This window comes from Erinaceus europaeus, chromosome 15, assembly GCF_950295315.1.
Source record: "Erinaceus europaeus chromosome 15, mEriEur2.1, whole genome shotgun sequence".
Lineage (NCBI taxonomy): Eukaryota > Metazoa > Chordata > Mammalia > Eulipotyphla > Erinaceidae > Erinaceus > Erinaceus europaeus.
In genome coordinates this window covers 11,313,903-11,331,700 of record NC_080176.1, presented here as the reverse complement: position 1 = coordinate 11,331,700, position 17,798 = coordinate 11,313,903, and the positions used below count along the sequence as shown (strand labels likewise).

The following is a 17,798-nucleotide window of genomic DNA, read 5'->3' as shown; positions in this document are numbered from 1 at the left end:
GAAGCAAGGCTGCAGGTGTCTCTCTGTCTCTCTCCCTCTCTGTTCCCCTATTCTTTTTGACTGTCTCTATCCAATAAGTAAATAAAGATAATAATAATAAAGAGAGAAACAAGAAATTAAAATATATATATATATATATATATATATATATATATAAGACTTTATAAACCAACGGATAAGTCTTTTTTAAATGAGTACATATTTTGAATTAGTGTTTTCATGTCTTTGACCATGGTAGATATTTTTCCCTAGGCATGATATTGTGGGATCATAGTTATCGTTGCACAAGCACAAGCAGAATATATTCCAGGAAAAAAAGATTATTTCCCTCAGTCTATTTCTTCATTCAAGCAAACATTGAACATCTACTCTGTGTTAAGCACAATGCTAGATTCTGTGACGCCGCCATGAGCATGATAGACATTTCCCCTTCATTTGTAGAATTTACACTTTAGAGGGTTGTTTTTTTTTTGGTACTAAAATGAGGGCTTTTCTATATCCAGCCTTTGCAGTTTATTTAAACAGATTCTGTTTTGCTTCTTTGCAGCGACAGTTGCTGCTACTGTTGGAGGTTTTGTGTATTTCATTGTCTTTTGTCCATATGAAATTTTCAACTCCCTGTATCTGTATCTCAGTCTTGTGGAGAAGCTGCTGTTCTGTCTCAGTGCAAATGTTGCATTAGCGGTGGGCGTGGGCTATATAATGAAGATGGAATTGAAGGGTGAGTCTTGTTTTTTTTTAATTGACTCTGATGATTTGATTTACAGGAAGAAAAGGCAAGTGCTCTTGGGTTTGTAATGGAATGGGTCCGAGACTAGATGAGGGGTGATTTTAATGTTAAATGTTTGTCCTGGGTTGTAGTAGTTTTTGTCATACATTTCTTATCTGGTCACCACATGTATATTTAATTTTTTTTAATGTTTTTATCCAGAGCACTGCTCAGTTGTGGCTTATGGTGGTTCAGGGGATTGAACCTGGGACTTTGGAGCTGTCTCCCCCGCCCAACACATGTATATTTATATACACATGTACATGCAAATATTGGCTTATTTATTTGTGTATTTATACCTGTGTCTATCAATGATCTCACCTGTATTATTTTTGAACTTTTTAAAAATATTTTTTATTTTATTTTATTTCATTTTATTTTATTGAGAGAGAGAGACAGGGGAAAGACCAGAATACTGTTCAGCTCTGGTTCATAGTGGGGCTGAGTATAGATGCTTTTCAATTTGACATAGTCCTATGTACTTATTTTTATTTTAGTTTCATCTGGCCACAGGAATGAGTCTTTAAATAAATCTCTGATGTTAAGATCCTGAAGTGTTTCACTGATGTCTTCTTCCATGTATTTTATAGTTTCAATAGAATATCCAAAATTTTTATCCATGTTGAATTAATTTTGGTATGTGGTGTTTTGTGGTGGTCTAGCTTCATTTTATTGTATGTGACTGTCCAGTTTTTCCAGGGCCATTTATTTAAAAAGAGGCCTTCTTTTTCCCATTGAATGGTCTTGGCCCCTTTGTAATGTATTCTGTATCCATATATATGAGGGTTTATTTCTGGGCTCTCTATTCTGTTACTTTGATCTGAGTGCCTGTTTTTATTCCAGAGCCCCACTGTTTTGATTATTGTTGCTTGGTAGTAGAGCCTGATGTCAGGAAGTGTGACACCTTCATTTTCCCTCTTTTTCCTCCGGAATTTTTTGACTTATTCTTGGATTTTTGTGATTCCACATGAAGTTTTGCATAAGTTGCTCAGTTTCCTTGAAAAATATCATTGGAATTTTGATAGGTATTGTGTTGAACTAGATATTGCTTTGGAAAGCTGGCCATTTTGATAATACTTATCACTCTAATCCATGAACAAGGGATATTCTTCCATGCCTTTGTGTCACCTTCTATTTCTTTTAACAATATTCTGTAGTTTCCACTATAAAAATCCTTCACCTCCTTTGGTAGGTTCACTCCAAGGTATTTTATCTTTTTACAGATAGATTTTTTTTTTGATATGACATAGTTTAATCTATCGACATGTATGGTTTATCTGGGACATTTACATTATTTTCTGATTGAAATTAATTTTCTTGTGTATATGTGTTGGAGGAATCCATAAGGGTAAATTCTACAAGTGGACCAGGAATATTATATGCACTTAACCTGGCAGCTGGCTAACTATTCTAGTCACTTGAACTAAGTGTTTCCTGTTACGTTGCAGGATATGGTGCTAAATGGGAGAACTTCTTGTCACCTGTGAACCCAGAAGATAACCTCAATTTAGCTCATTTAATGGGGATGTTTTTATTTGATGCTTTATTACTAGGACTTATTGCATGTTATATCGATACCGTCTTTCCAGGGAAGTATGGTGTGCCCCAGCCGTGGTATTTCTTTTTGCAGGTGAGTTCTAATGCTATTGTTACTGAGAGCAAGTTGAGTTCTCATGTACTTGATGTAGAGAAGCGTGAGCATCATAACCTTTAACATACTGCATATGGTGCTCCTAGTGATATCACTAATACTTTTTTTTTTAGTTTTTTTAATTTTTTTTAATTTGTAAAAAGCAAACATTGACAAAACCATAGGATAAAAGGGGTACAACTCCACACAATTCCCACCACCAGAACCCAGTATCCCCTCCCCTCCCCTCCCCTGATAGCTTTCCTATTCTTTATCCCTCTGGGCGTGTGGACTCAAGGTCAGTGTGGGATGCAGAAGGTGGAAGGTCTGGCTTCTGTAATTGCTTCCCCGCTGAACATGGGCGTTGACTGGTCGATTCATATGCCCAGCCTGCCTCTCTCTTTCCCTAGTGGGGCGGGGCTCTGGGGAAGCAGAGCTCCAGGACACATTGGTGGGGTTGTCTGTTCAGGGAAGTCTGGTTGGCATCCTACTAGCATCTGGAACCTGGTGGCTGAAAAGAGAGTTAACATACAAAGCCAAACAAATTGTTGACCAATCATGGACCTAAAGGCTGGAATAGTGCAGATGAAGAGTTGGGGGGGGGGGTTCCTCCATTTTGTGAATAGCTAGTAGGCATATTTTAGTTATATTCCAAAGTTTTATTTCTTCTCAGCTTGCCCTTATTAAGCTTTTGCAGTCCTTACTTTAATAAGGTTAGCTTTGGAGTGACTAAGGGAAGTATAATAGGAAGTAGGTAAGGAGGGTGAGCTCTCAAGAATGTAATTTTTTTTCTTTTGCATAGAAACAAAGAAATTGAGAAGGAAGGAGGTGTTAGGGAGAGAGAGAGAGAGAGAGACTTACAGCACCACTTCACAGCTTGTAAAGTGTCCTCCCTGCTGATGGGGACTGGAAATTTGAACCTGAGCCCTTGAACAGGATGTCTGCTCTACTGGGTATGCAACCCCACCCAAACCCAAAAGAGTTTTTGAATGATAGTTTACTAACAATGAATTGAAGCTTGAAATCAGAAAACATGTCAGTGAGCATTTCTTCTTCTGTAACAGTAACATTCCTTGCTGTGTGTTGAAATTTGGATAGATATTTAATAATGCATGAATTTTTGATGTATTTGGAAAATAGTGGCTAGCTGATGCATGCCTTTCAAATGATTATGCACTTGATTACATATTATCAAAACATATATATATATATATATATATTATATAGTCAAAACACATATAATCAAAGCATTCCACTTACTGATAACAGCATGATTCCACTAGGATAGTTTTTTTCTTTTAATGGGTATTATCATGTACCAGTGACTATAAGATATTCAAAATTATTTTTTCAGTGCTTTCTTTTTTAACCCCTGCAGCACTGTTTCACCACTCGTGAAGCTTCTCCCTAGCAGGTAGAGACCAGCAGCTTGACCTGGGTCCTTGTGTAAGGTAATGTGTGCACTCAGTCGGCTGCACCATTACCCACACCTGAGATTATTATTGTTATTACTGTTATTTATTATTTTTACTAGAACACTGCTAAACTCTGGCTTCTGGTGGTGTTGGGAATTGAACCTGCTGGCTCAAAATTGAAATTGTAATCTGTACTCTGATCTTCAAATGTCCTCATTGGCCACAAACACAGGCAGTTCTTTCCCTTGAAATGACAACACTATTACTCCATAAATTTCCAATAAAATGTAGGTTAGATAGCCATATTTGAGGAACCATACTGTTACATCTGTTACTCTTCCAGGTAAGAATGTCTCTCATCCATAACGTAGCTACTTCATTTCACAACTCAATGACAAGTAATTCTTTCATGGTCCCACTGCATTTTTTATCTTCTGAAGAAATGCTTTATGTATACTTTCCATTCCACCATGTAAACTAAATTGCTTTTAATCCATCAAAAACATACTTAAGTTCTGTGTCACTTTTCCAACCAGATAGAGAAACAGATATCACAACACTGGACCCCTTCTCCCTTCCCTCTAGTGTCACAGTACCTCCTGTCTGGTGGCTGGGTTTGAACTTGGTCCATGGAAGGCATTATGAAGGAGCCAGGCGGTAGCACAGTGGGTTAAGCACACCTGGCACAAAGTGCAAAGACTGGCATAAGGATCCCGGTTCAAGCCTCCAACTCCCCACCTGTAGGGGAGTTGCTTCACAGGCGGTGAAGCATGTCTGCAGGTGTCTGTCTTTCTCTTCCCCTCTCTGTCTTCCTCTCTTCTCTTGATTTCTCTCTATTCTATCCAACAACAACAACAGCAATAATGTTGGATAGTATGCCAGCTCCCCCTGGCTTCTGCTTAACCATATGCCTATATAGGGATAGATTTAATCCCATTCAAAGCTTTGGTCTATTTACATAAATCACTTTTACATTTACATAAAGCACCACACTCCCTCCAGGGCATTGGTGGTTTAGTGGTAGAATTCTCACCTGCTCCGCCCCCTCTCCATGTCACACCCTGATCTTCCACCAGTCACTTTTCACTCCATCCTCTCTATATCACATCCTGTTTCCACCCTACTTGGAGAGTATAAAAACAGCTGCTCTTCTGATTAAAGACACTTGGAAATTGCTTTCCGGCTCCGAAAGTTCCAGAGTGTATCTCCTGCGAAGTTAGTGCGGCACGAGTTCCTGATCCCTCTCCCACGCAGCAGCCTAGATCGGCTCCAGTTGAGTTCTCTCCAACCCAGAGAGCACTAGCTCGGGAAGAAGTACCCTCAGGCTATCCCGGCACAATAACAACAACAATAAACAACAAGGGTAACAAAAGGGAAAAAATAGCCTCCAGGAGCAGTGGATTCATAGTGCAGGCACCAAGCCTCAGCAATAACCCTGGAGGCAAAAAAAAAAAAGGCATCATGAAACAGGCAGTATTTTTAAATAAGTTATATTAAAATAATTTTGAATTCACAGACCCATTGAAAGAATAGCAACAATCTCCAGAGATCTGTAGCCACATATCATATCAAAGGACCAGCAAGTTGTTCACACAGTAAAGCACACGTTTCCGTCCATGAAGACCTGGGTACGAGCACCAGCCTGTCACATGGGAATGCCTGTAGGGGAAAGCTTCATGAGTGGAGGATCTGTGCTTTGGTGTCCCTCCTTCCCTCTAGATCTCTTTCCATCACTCTCTTGTCTCTCACCTTCTATCTAAAGGAAAAAAAAATAAAATGGTCCCCACAACTGTTGGAGTTATGTTAGTGCTGAGACCCAGCAGTAAACATGGTGGTGGAAAGAGAGAGCAAGAGAGAGAGCCCAAGAAACCACCACCACCACCACCCCAAAAAAGAGACTCCTTACAGAATGGAGATCTTTACATGTCATACATCAGACATAAAGCTAATAACTAAAATGTATAAAGAGCTCACCAAACAGCAATAAATAAATAAGACCCCATCCAAAAGTTGGGACAGACTATGAAGAGAATAATCACCAAAGAATAAATCCAAAAGGCCAACAAGCATGAAAAATACTCCAAGCTATTGATTGTCAGAGAAATGCAAATAAAGACAGTACTAAAACCACTTCACCCCTGTGAGAATGTCAGACATCAGGACAGTAACAATACTGAGAGATTATAGGGGAAAAGGCACCCTTCTGCACTGCTGATGGGAATGTAAACTGGCCCAACCCCTGTGGAGAGCGTTCTGGAGAACTCTCAGAAGGCTAGAAGTGGACCTACCAGATGACCCAGCAAATTTCTCCTGGGGGTATATTCCAAACACAGTCATCCCAAAAGACCTGTATATACCAGTGTTCATAGCAGCACAATTGGTAATAGCCAAAACTTGGAAGCAACCTAGATGCCCAACAACAGATGAGTGGCTGAGAAAATTACGGTATATATACATAATGGAATATTACTCAGTTATTAAGAATAATGGAAAAAAAAAGAATAATGAATTGACCTTCTTGTGGTCCGGGAGGTGGTGCAGTGAATAAAGCATCGGACTCTCAAGCATGAGGTCCTGAATTCAATCCCCGGCAGCACATGTACCAGAATGATGTCTGGCTCTTTCTCTCTCCTCTGTTTCTCATGAATAAATTAATGAAATCGTTTTTTAAAAATGAATTCACCTTCTTTGCTTCATCTTGGCTAGAGCTTGAAGGAGTCATGTTTGGTGAGATAAGCCAGAAAGAGATGGATGAATATGAGATTATCTCACTCATGGACAAAGTTGAGAAATAAGTGGAAACACAGAGTAGAACTTGGACTGGGTTTGCATCAAAGTAAAGGACTTGGGTCACGGAGGTGCTTTCACATCCTGGTGCATGATGGTGGAGGAGTGTGTAGACTGTGGTGAAAGTGTTTTGAGGAAAATGGAGAAATTTTACACATTTTACATTGAGAAATGTATCAATGACTGTACTTACTTTAAAACATTAATCCCCCAATGAGAGAGGGAGAGAGAAATGTGACTCAGTCTCTTGTGAAACAGTACCTTACAATAAGCCTCTAGGTAATTTATGTTTCATTTTGGACACTGAGCTGTCTTCCTGACCCCTGGATAAATCACATTTTAAATAGCAGTTTGGGGATGCTTCCTTAACAAACCAGATCCCAGGCAATTTTCTTCAACATTTCACTTCAACCCATCTCAAAACCAACGTGAAATTGGGCCAGAGTGTTTTTAAAATCTAAGAGCATTTAATTTTCCAGGGACATCTTGTTGATGAAGTTTTTGTTGTTGTTGTTCTTACCTTAGAGCTCCTACTGGTGTGGGAAACGAGAAAACTCAGAGAAAGAAAGTAGAGAGATCAGTGAAATCAATAATGAATATTTTGAAGAGGAGCCTACGGATTTGGTGGCTGCTATTAGTATCCAGCAGTTACATAAGGTATTGTATTATACCACTACTATGTGTTGATTACATAAAATATCGTATCATCCTTGCTTCCTTTCTTCATCCCTCCCTCCTGTTTGTCTGTCTCTCTGTCCTTCTCTCTTTCTTTCTTCCTTGATTTTTTCTTTTCTTCTGCCATTACTAGACTTTTATTGCTTCAGGTCAACTTTTTTCACATAGAAAATCAGAGGTAGAGAAAGACAGAGACACCACAGCACTGAAGCTTTCTGCAGTGTGGTAGGGGCTGGGCTTGAACCTGGATTGTATCCATGACAAAGCAAGCACATTACCCAAATGAGATACCTTTCCTACAGCATAACTGTTTTGTAGATCACCTTTTCCAGATGTAACTGGAAGTTAGTCTACAATGCATAACATATATATATATATATATGTATATGTATATATATTGCTGGCCCTAACTTATTAAATGATACAGTCAGTAGGTTTATTTGACAGGATGATGAAGTGCATGTAAGTAAAATAAAAATCCAAGCTTTCTGTCTCATTCAGAGTAGAATCTAGCTTTGTATAGATGATGATGTTATTTTCTACATCATTTCCAGTATAAGACTTAATTGCTTGAAGTTGCGATGCTTTTCATAGGTTTGTACTCATTTCTGTTAATAATTATGGTTTACATGTTCTACCAGTTATGTGTTAGGTTGTCACTGTATTCTTCTCTGCCGAAGGGTTTAATAAGGAGAAAAGCATTCTTAGGCATATCAATTTATTTGGACCAATAACAGACCTGTATTATTCCGGTGATCCTTATATCTGCTGGTATACCCAGCCCCTCAAGGAGAGACTTCAGCTCTACTTGAACCTCTAATCAGAGATGTGGAAATTTAAAATTCTCTTTACAAATTTTGCCAGTGATAAGAAGGTAGAGGAGAAAATTACTTCTGCTTTATGATCTGTTCTGCCTCTTGAATGTTGCATTTTATATTGTTTCAACTACATCAATCCACATGTAAAACTCAGCCTTCTCAGGAGATCTATTCCCATCAACAATTTCTGAATACTTTTTAGAGGTTTTTTTTTTTTAATTTATAAAATGGAAACACTGACAAGACCATAGGATAAGAGGGATACAATTCCCAACATCAGTGCTCCATATCACATCCCCTCCCAATAGCTTTCCTATTTAACCCTGTAGGGGTATGGACCCAGGGTCATTATGGGGTGTAAGGTGGAAGGTCTGACTTCTGTAACTGCTTCTTTGCTGAACATAGGTGTTGACAGCTCAATCCATACTCCCAGCCTGTCTCTTTTTCCCTAGGGGGGCAGGACCCTGGGGAAGCAGAGTTCCAGGACACATTGGTGGGGTCATCTGTCCAGGGAAGTTTGGTTGGCATCATGGAGGCCTCTGGAACCTGGTGGCCGAACTTCACAGTTTTGAAGCACCCTCCTTGCAGAGCTCAGGCCAGGCTTTGTCTCCAAGTCTCCATCTTGGCTCCACCACCACCCCTTTTTAGAGATTTTAAGATTTTTTTAGAGATTTCTCTGTCTCTACAGAGAAAAATTGAGAGGGAACGGGGAGATAGAGAGGGAGAGAAAAGAGATATTACAGTACTGCTTCATCATTCATGAAGCTTCCCCATGGAGGTGGGAAACTGGGGGCTTGAACTGAGTCTTTGTGCCTGGTAACGTGTGCTCAACCTAATGAACCACTGCCTGGTGCCAATTTCTGAATATTTTTTAACCTGTAGTAGACTTTGGAGCTTGGTGGAATTCTATCAAGGAACCACATGAGCTCCGGCCACTTCTCCAGTTTTACTCACCCAGGTTTTTTCTCATCTGGTTGTTCTGCTACTCAAGATTGTTCTCTAGATCATTCTCAACAGTGTAGAGCTGTTCACCTCTTCACAGATCTTTTCCCCAGATTTGCTCTCCCAACTCATGAATACTCAGCTGAACCAAGGGCCTTTTTTATATGCCATTCATTTATTCATGAAGTCCAACAAGTTTTTTAACATCTGTTATGTTCCAGAAGCTGATTGCTTTAGGGGGTGGGGCATAGCTATGAACTAGGCAGATCTTTTTTTTTTTTTTTGCCTCCATGGTTATTGCTGTGGCCAGCACTATGAATCCACTGCTCCTGGAGGTTATTTTTTCCCTTTTGTTGCCCTTGTTTTTCATTGTTGTTGCTATTATTATTGTCTTCGTTGGTGGATAGGACAGAGAGAAATTGAGAGAAAAGGTTGAAGACAGAGAGGGGGAGAGAAAGGTAGACACCTGCAGACCTGCTTCACCACCTGTGAAGTGACCCCGCTGCAGATGGGGAGCCGGGGGCTCGAACCAGGATCCTTACACAGGTTCTTGCACTTGGCACCATGTGCGCTTAATCCACTGCGCTCCCACCTGGCCCATGGCATATCAATTTTTTTTTTGCCTCCAGGGTTATTGCTGGAGCTTGGTGCCAGTACCATGAATCCACTGCTCCTGGAGGCTATTTTTTTTCCCTTTTGTTGCCCTTGTTGTTTTACCATTGTTGTGGGCATTATTATATTATTATTGTTATTGTTGTTGGATAGGACAGAAAGAAATGGAGAGGGAAGGGGAAGACAGGGAGGGGGAGAGAAAGATAAACACCTGCAGACCTGCTTCATCACTTGTGAAGTGACTCCCCTGCAGGTGGGGAGCCAGAGGTTCGAACCAGGATCCTTAAGCCAGTCCTTGCGCTTCGCACCATGTGCGCTTAACCCATTGCTCTACCGCCTGACCCCCGGCATATCAATTTTTTAAAAGCAAATATGTGCACACATTGATTAAGGTGGAATTTCTACTTCCAAGTATGTTAAAGGAAGTCTTGGGAATGCAACATTCTGTAAAATGGAGAAGACGCTAGGGGCAGGACTCAAACCTGAGCTGTGCACATTATGAAGAAGGTCCTACTAGAATTTAAATGTATTTTTACTGAAGAAATGTTGTTTTTGTTTCTGTTTTTGTTTGTTTGTTTTGTTTTGTTTGCCTCCAGGGTAATCACTGGGGCTCAGTGCCTGCACTGTGAATCCAGTGCTCCAGGCAGCCATCTTTTTCTCATAGCTGTTGTTGCTGCTATTATTATTGTTATTGTTTCTGTTGTTGTTGGATAGGACAGAGAGAAAATGGGAGAGGAGGGGAGACAGGGAGGGGGAGAGAAAGAGAGGCGTCTATAGACCTGCTTCACCGCTTGCAAAGTGACGCCCTGCAGGTGGGGAGCAGGGAGCTCAAACCAAGATCCTTGTGCTGGTGCTTGCACTTCACAGTATGTGTGCTTAACCCAGTGCCCTACTGCCCAGCCCCTGAAGAAATGTTGTTTTACATGTCTGTTGTCTCAGGAGTTCAGTTTCACACCTCCTCCAAATATATGCAGCATGCGCCACCCGTGTACCATCCCCACAACCATTTCTTACCCACCCTTAACTGTTTTCCCACTCAGTGACTATAAATCTAAAGAAATAGGGCACCTGATTATGTGTTTCATCCTGTTTGTCCCCTTGCTTTGTCTTTTAAGTCCAAAACAGAATGAAATTTCCTAGTATTTGTCTTTCTGTTTCTGACTTGTTTCACTTAGCATGATGCCACCCAGTTCAATCTGTGTTGTAGCAGAGTACAAGATTTCGCTTATTCTTTTTTCTTTTTTTAAGCTGAGTAGCATTTCATAGTGTAAATGTGCCACATCTTCCTTATCCACTCATCTGTTGTTGGACATTCGCATTGTTTCCCAACCTTAACTATTATAATTCTTCTTTTTCTTGCAGGAGAAAGAAACTGTGGGTTTCTTCATGAAAACTTTAAGGGAACTTGTTCATAAATTTATTCATGGCATTGTATACAATGTGTGCCACCTAGGAGGCATTTAAAACTCCTTATTGCATAAATCAATTGACTAGCATTAATTAGCAACTGCTGAGTTTTGGTAACTAAGGCAGAGGAAGGTATCCAAGGTAAATAAGACTCAAATTTCTGTAAACAGCCCTGAGCAAAGGTACTGCTCACTCAGATTAGGAATATAGCGGAAGTAGTACATTTTTCGGATGTGGTAATGAGCATTTTGAAGTGCCTATAGGACAACCAAGCAGAAGGTGTTTCCGGTTTATAGTTCTAGAGCTTAGGAAAAAGACATTGATTAAAGCAGGCTAGGACATGTGAACTTCATAATATTGGATTGTTGGGAAAGCCCTAACATATTTTTGCATAGAAGACATGGGGAAAATGCATCGTGACTTTTTCAACAACCCAGTAGTACTTGGAACAAAGGGTTACTGAATAAAATTGTTCAGAGGTAGTTTCGTAAATCTGCTTTGGAGGTTTACTTAAATATCACATCCAAACACTGTTTCTTCTGTCACATTTTTGTATCTCGTCCAAGTTATCTCCTGTAAACTTAATTTCTCTTCTCTTATGCTCTGTTTTTTTTTTTTGTATTTCTCTGATATCTGATATAAATGTTGGTCTTCTAGAAGTAGTAACAGCAAATGTTAAGCCGGAATATATATATATATATTTTTTTTTTCTTTCCACAGGAATTTGAGATACAGAATACTAAGGTAGTAGCAATACAGAACTTGTCTTTGAACTTATATGAGGGGCAAATCACTGTTCTTCTAGGACCTAATGGGGCAGGAAAGACTACCACCTTATGTATTCTCACAGGTCTGTATTCATGGTCACTCTACACATGTGCCGTTCTCAAGTTCTGAAATCTTTGTGAGCACTTTTGCCATTAACATCATTGTTATTTAAGTGATAACTGATTCACCTTCTTAAAATGCAAATCATGTATTACAAAGTTTAAATTTTTTTAAATCTCAGGTACATCAAACTCTCATCAAAATCTCACTCCATAGTGTACCATCCTGATTGGTCAATACAAACACTTCTTTCCCCGCCCCCCTTCATTATTTTAATCTTACTTTCCCTTCTGTTTCTCTCTAATAAGAGCCAAACTAATTGTTTGATGGGAATTGTTTTCATTGGAAAGTGTGTAATGCGTAGTCTTCTGGATGTATTTCATATTTATTAAGAAAATTGGGGCTGGGTGGTGGCACACCTGGTTGAGCACATATGTTACAGTGTGCAAGGTCCCAGGTTCAAGTCCCCGGTCCCCACCTGCAGGGGGAGAAGCTTCACAAGTGGTGAAGCAGTACTGCAGGTGTCTCTCTGTCTCTCTCCCTGTCTGTCACCCCTTCCCTCTCAATTTCTGGCTGTGTTTATCCAACAAAGATTTAAAATATATATAACTTTTAAAAATTAATTAATTAAAAACACAAAAAGAAAATTGAAGTACCTGTTGAGAGAATTTTAGAGACCACCCTTGCCTCTACTGTTGTAACTTGGAACTTAAAAGGGGCTTTGGCTGTGGCACATAAAGGATTGACTGTGAAGTGCTGAGAATGGGTTTAAATAATTAGAGGCTTTATTTAGGTGATACAGGGGTAAAAAGCAAATACCTAGGTACTGCAAAATACGTGGCTTCATTTAAGGTTAAGCAAAAGAGAGGTTTATTCAGTAAAATCACTGAGAATGTGAGGGGAGAAGTCTAGCTAGGAAAATAGGCAAAAGTCCAAAGTCTGCAAACTACATGAACCAAGATCAACATGTGAAAAGACCAGGATCATTCTGGAGCCATGGCAAATGGAGAGTCCATGGTGAAGGTAATCAATCAGGAGAGAAGAGCTCTCCCAAGTCAGTCTGCTCTGCCTGGGGCTGATGTCATTCATGCTAATTGTCCCAAATTCCTGTTGGGGGTCACAACATTTGACCTCCTAGATTAACTCTTACTAATTTCCTATACTTGCTACCTATCAACAAGTTCCACCTTTAGGCGTTGTAAAAACCAGTATGCTTTCTTCTATATAATTAAGTGTGGATATAGCTAACTCTAATCTACTTATCATGTACAGAAATCAGTACATTTCAGGTGAAGCAGTAGCTTCATTCATTCATATCAATAATGTATATTAATATTTGGCCAGAAACTGAAAATGTCATGGTGAACACAAAGTCCTTCTTTTCCAGGTTGAGTTGAGTAAGTCAGAACTTTATGACGTTATTTGAGAAGTAAGATAATAGAGTACCATCCTGAAACCTTGAGAAATTTGTTTGGGCCTGCAGGCAAAAAGGCAATATTGAATAAAATCTGAGGTTGGTAAGAAGTGTAGTAAAGTCTTAAAAGGAAAAAATGGAGAATTGTGTTCTAAGGATGTTTGAGACCAGAAAGCAAGAGGACAGCATTTGTTGTTTCTGATCTGTTGCCCGGTGGTCTGTGAAGGGATATCGACACCCTTGAAAGAGGCATCATGCTAGCATCTGGAACCTGGTGGCTGAAAAGAGGGTTAACATACAAAGCCAAACAAATTGTTGACCAATCATGGACCTTAAGGCTGGAATAGTGCAGATAAAGTGTTGGGGGGGGGTGTCTCCGTTTTGTAGATAGCTAGTAGGCATATTTTAATTCTATTCCAAAGGGCCTGTGGGGCTATACTAGTTTGTTTGTTTGTTTGCCTGAGCCTGAAATCTGATATGTAGGTGGATCCTAATTATTGTCTGGGGAGATGATGTCATGGCTGGAAGAAGGACCAGAAAGCTGGATCAGGGAAGAGAGTAGCTCCCAAATATGGGAAAGGTGCATAAATATTGTTGACTGTAAACCCCATCGATTTGATGTGATCTAGGGCCCATATTTAGCTTAGGAGCCTATGGAAACACATATTTTGAAGAGTGGGAAGATGGACCCTTAACACATGAAGTCTTCTAGATCAATGTTATGCAGTAATTTTATAGTGATTTAATATTGATTTAAAAAATTATAAAATAGGGGTATAATTCCATACAGTTCCCCCACCAGTGTTCTGTGTTCCATCCCCTCCACTGGAAACTGCCATTGTTCTCCCAAGGTCACCAATATGTGCTGATTCTATAACTACCTATCTGTATTTTCCCATTTTCTTCTTTTATATATATATATATATTTACTTACTGTTGGATAGAGACAGAGAGAAATTGTGTAGAGAAATAAGAGAAGGAGACAGACAGACAGAGACACCTGCAGCCCTGCTTCACCACTTGTGAAGCTTCCCCCTGCAGGTGGGAATCAGGGACTTGAACCTGGGAGGGAGAGAGAGAAGGGACAGAGAAAGAGAGAGAGAGAGGAAGCAAGCAAGCAGAGATAGACATCTGTAGCACTGCGCTACACCACTTGTGAAGTTTCCTCCCTGCAGATGAGGACTGGGGATTTAAGCCAGGCTGCTTAGGCATGGTAACATTTGCATTCAATCGGGCGCACCTCCACCTGGCTTCATTTTGTTAGCTTTTTAAATAAGACTGTTAATTGAGGGAAACTCCGTGTAACATAACACTCTCCATTTTAAAGGGTATATATGGAATTTGTTACATTAACAGTGTTGTGAGGCCATTACCACTATCCAGTTCCAGACTATTTTTGTTCCCCTCAACAGAAACTCTGCACCTGTTGTCTATTGCTCCCTCAATCTCACATCCTCCCGGCCCCTGGCAGCCACTCATCTGGTTCTAGCTAATCTGGTCATTTCCTTTTGTATGTCTTTCCATCATTGTGGATTTGTTTTGTTCTTGGGTAATAGTTTGATTCTCTTTCTGTTTCCTTTTTAGTGTTTTAGGTTTTGTTGTTGTTCTGTTTACCTTGCAAGGTATAATTAACATCCTCACTCTGTGATAGTCAACGGCAACTTGTTTCCAATATATAAGATAAAAGATCTATTATCTTTAGAAAATTACCTTTATTTATTTATTGGATAGAGACAGCCAGAAGTCAAGAGGGGGGAGTCAGGCAGTAGCTTAGTGGGTTAAGCGCACATGAGCGAAGCGCAAGGACCAGCATGAGGACCCCGGTTCAATCCCCCGGTTCCCCACCTGTAGGGGAGTCGATTCACAGGTGGTGAGGCAGGTCTGCAGGTGTTTGTCTTTCTCTCCCCCTCTCGGTCTTCCGCTCCTCTCTCCATTTCTCTCTGTCCTAACAATAATGACATCAATAATAATAACTACAACGACAATGAAAAACAACAAGGGCAACAAAAGGGGAAAAATAGATAAATAGAAAAAATATAGTTCAAGAGGGAAGGGGGAGATAGAGAGGGACAGAGACAGCTGCAATACTGCTTCACCACTTGCAAAGCTTTCCCCCTGCAGGTGGGGACTGGGGGCTCAAACCTGGGTCCTTGTGCATTCTAACATGTGTACTCAAGCAGGTAGGTGCACCACCACCCAGCCCCTAAAAACTCTATTAGATCTCTCATCCCTATTCTATGCTGTTATTTTCACAAACTACATGCTTACACTTTGTGTACTCATTGGCATAAATATATTTCTATTGTATTATATATTTGTTCTTTGTATCTGGTATAAAAAGAGGCAGCTTAACAAAATTCAACATTAATGGATTTTATATTTATCTGTTTAGCTACTCTGTTATTTCTGTGTATGAGTTGAGTTGTGTACTTTCTTTAGTTTATTCTTCTATTAGAATTCATTGAGGTTTTTTTTTCTTTCTGTCTTTTTGAGATGATACTGGTTCACAAGACTGTGTGTATTTCAAATGTATAACTACAGGTCTCCACACGTCAAGTGTTACCACACCACACCCACCACCATGGCGTCAATGTATTAACCCCCAACCCCCAGGTCTACAGGCAGCCCTCCACCTGACCCTTTCCCTCATTCCTCTTGCTTTGATGGCTTCATTTCCACTCCAGAGTCTTAGGAAACCCCTTTTCTTTCTTTTTAAATATTCAATTCTTTGCTGTTTTTTTTTTTTTAATATCCAACCTATGAGTGAGATTTTCTGTGTGTTTTGTTTTGGTTTGGTGTTTTACTTTTCCAAGTTATTTTGTTTAGTATGATCTCACCTAATTTCACCCATGTTGTAGCAAAAGGCATGATTTCCTTGTTCCTTACAGCTGGCTGGTATTCTGCTGTGTACATATACCATGATGTTTTTGTCCTTGGGCATTAGGGTTGTTTCCAGAGCTTAGCTCTAGGAAATAGTGCTGCAGTATGCATGGGCGTGTGTATTTTTTTCTCCTTCCTCCCTTCCTTCCTTCCTTCCTTCCATTTTCTTTCTTTTTCTTCCAGAGTTATCACTGAGGCTTGGTACTGGCACTATGAATCTACTGCTTTAGGAGGCCATTTTTCCATTTTTTATTGGATAAGACAGAGAGAAATTGAGAGAGGACAGCATATAGACCTGCTTCACAGCTTGTGAAGTGTCCCCCCTGCAGGTGAAGAGCCGGGGGCTTGAACCTGGATCCTTGCACGGGTCCTTGTGCTTAGTAATATGTGTGCTTAACCAGGTGCGTCACTGCCCAGCCCCCAGCATATCTCCTTCGATTAGTGTTTTTGGACTCTTAGGTATGGGATTGCTGGATCATGTGGTAGCTCTGCTTTGTTTATTTATGTATTTATTTATTTTCCCTCTTGTTGCCCTTTTTTATTGTTGTAGTTATTGTTGTTGATGTTGTCATTGTTGGAGAGAGAGAAATGGAGAGAGATGGGGAAGACAGAGGACGAGAGAGAAAGACACCTGCAGACCTGCTTCACCATCTGTGAAGTGACTCCACTGCAGGTGGGGAGCCTGGGGCTCCAACAGGGATCCTCAAGCTGGTCCTTGCGCTTTGCACCATGTGCGCTTAACCCGCTGCGCTACTGCCCGACTCCTCATTTATTTTTTAATATTTTGAGGAATCACCATAGCGTTTTTAAATTCCACCATTAATACATTGTGTTTAAAAAGGAAAAAATTACAAACAAATGTTAAAAAGAGTTAGAAAGCCAAGACAGCAGGACTAAATGACTCCCCTAGATATAGTAGGTAATATTCAATAAAACTTCCCTCTTCAGAGTGTGTGTTGTAAAGTAGGATTAATGAGTTGTGGTGCTCAATGAATTTTTTAGCTCCATGTAGTATGTTGGTCAATATTTCAAAAAAACTGGCTCAATTGCCATCTGTGCATGAATGTTACATAAATATTATAGGTTATATTTTCTCTTCCAACTAAATTTTAACTTTGTGAGGATAAGGATCCCATTTGCTCTCTATCTAGCTGAGAGTATCAACATGTGAGTAAATTTCTCTCATGTACCTCTCTGTCTCTCCCCCACCAGTCTCTTTTTCTTTCACTGCTCACATGTACTCCAGCATTTGTATTCTTAACTTTCCTGAAGACTGTAAAGCTTAAAATTCCAGGGTCCAGGTGGTCCTGCCCCTGGTTGAATGCACACATTATAGTGTGCAAGGGCCTGGGTTCAAGCCCCTGGTCCCCACCTGCAGGGGGAAAACTTCACAGATGGTGAAATAGGGCTGCAGGTGTCTCTCTGTCTCTTTCCCTCTTGATCTCCCCCTTCCAATTTCTCTCTGTCTCTTTCCAATAATAAATAAATAAAAGCTTAAAATTCCTGGAAAAAAGGGTCCCCATTTAAAAATATATCACTGTGTTCACAGTGCAGTGCTCAGATCATAATACAGGTTGTATATGTTGTCAAATGACACACAATACTTGGATATTGGAATGCA

At 40.1% G+C, this 17,798-nt stretch overlaps 1 protein-coding gene across 2 annotated transcripts in view; it reads left to right on the top strand.

Annotated features, from left to right (window-relative positions):
* LOC103107786 (phospholipid-transporting ATPase ABCA3-like) overlaps positions 1–17,798 on the top strand; it is a 68,912-nt gene that overhangs the window by 12,935 nt on the left and 38,179 nt on the right. The window contains exons 8-11 of one of the 2 annotated variants that reach the window (XM_060172840.1): positions 548–721; positions 2,218–2,399; positions 7,127–7,258; positions 11,776–11,905. In XM_060172840.1, coding sequence (XP_060028823.1) covers positions 548–721; positions 2,218–2,399; positions 7,127–7,258; positions 11,776–11,905 — 618 coding nt within the window. The remainder of the gene's footprint in view (positions 1–547; positions 722–2,217; positions 2,400–7,126; positions 7,259–11,775; positions 11,906–17,798) is intronic. The other variant, XM_060172839.1, reaches the window with a different exon arrangement.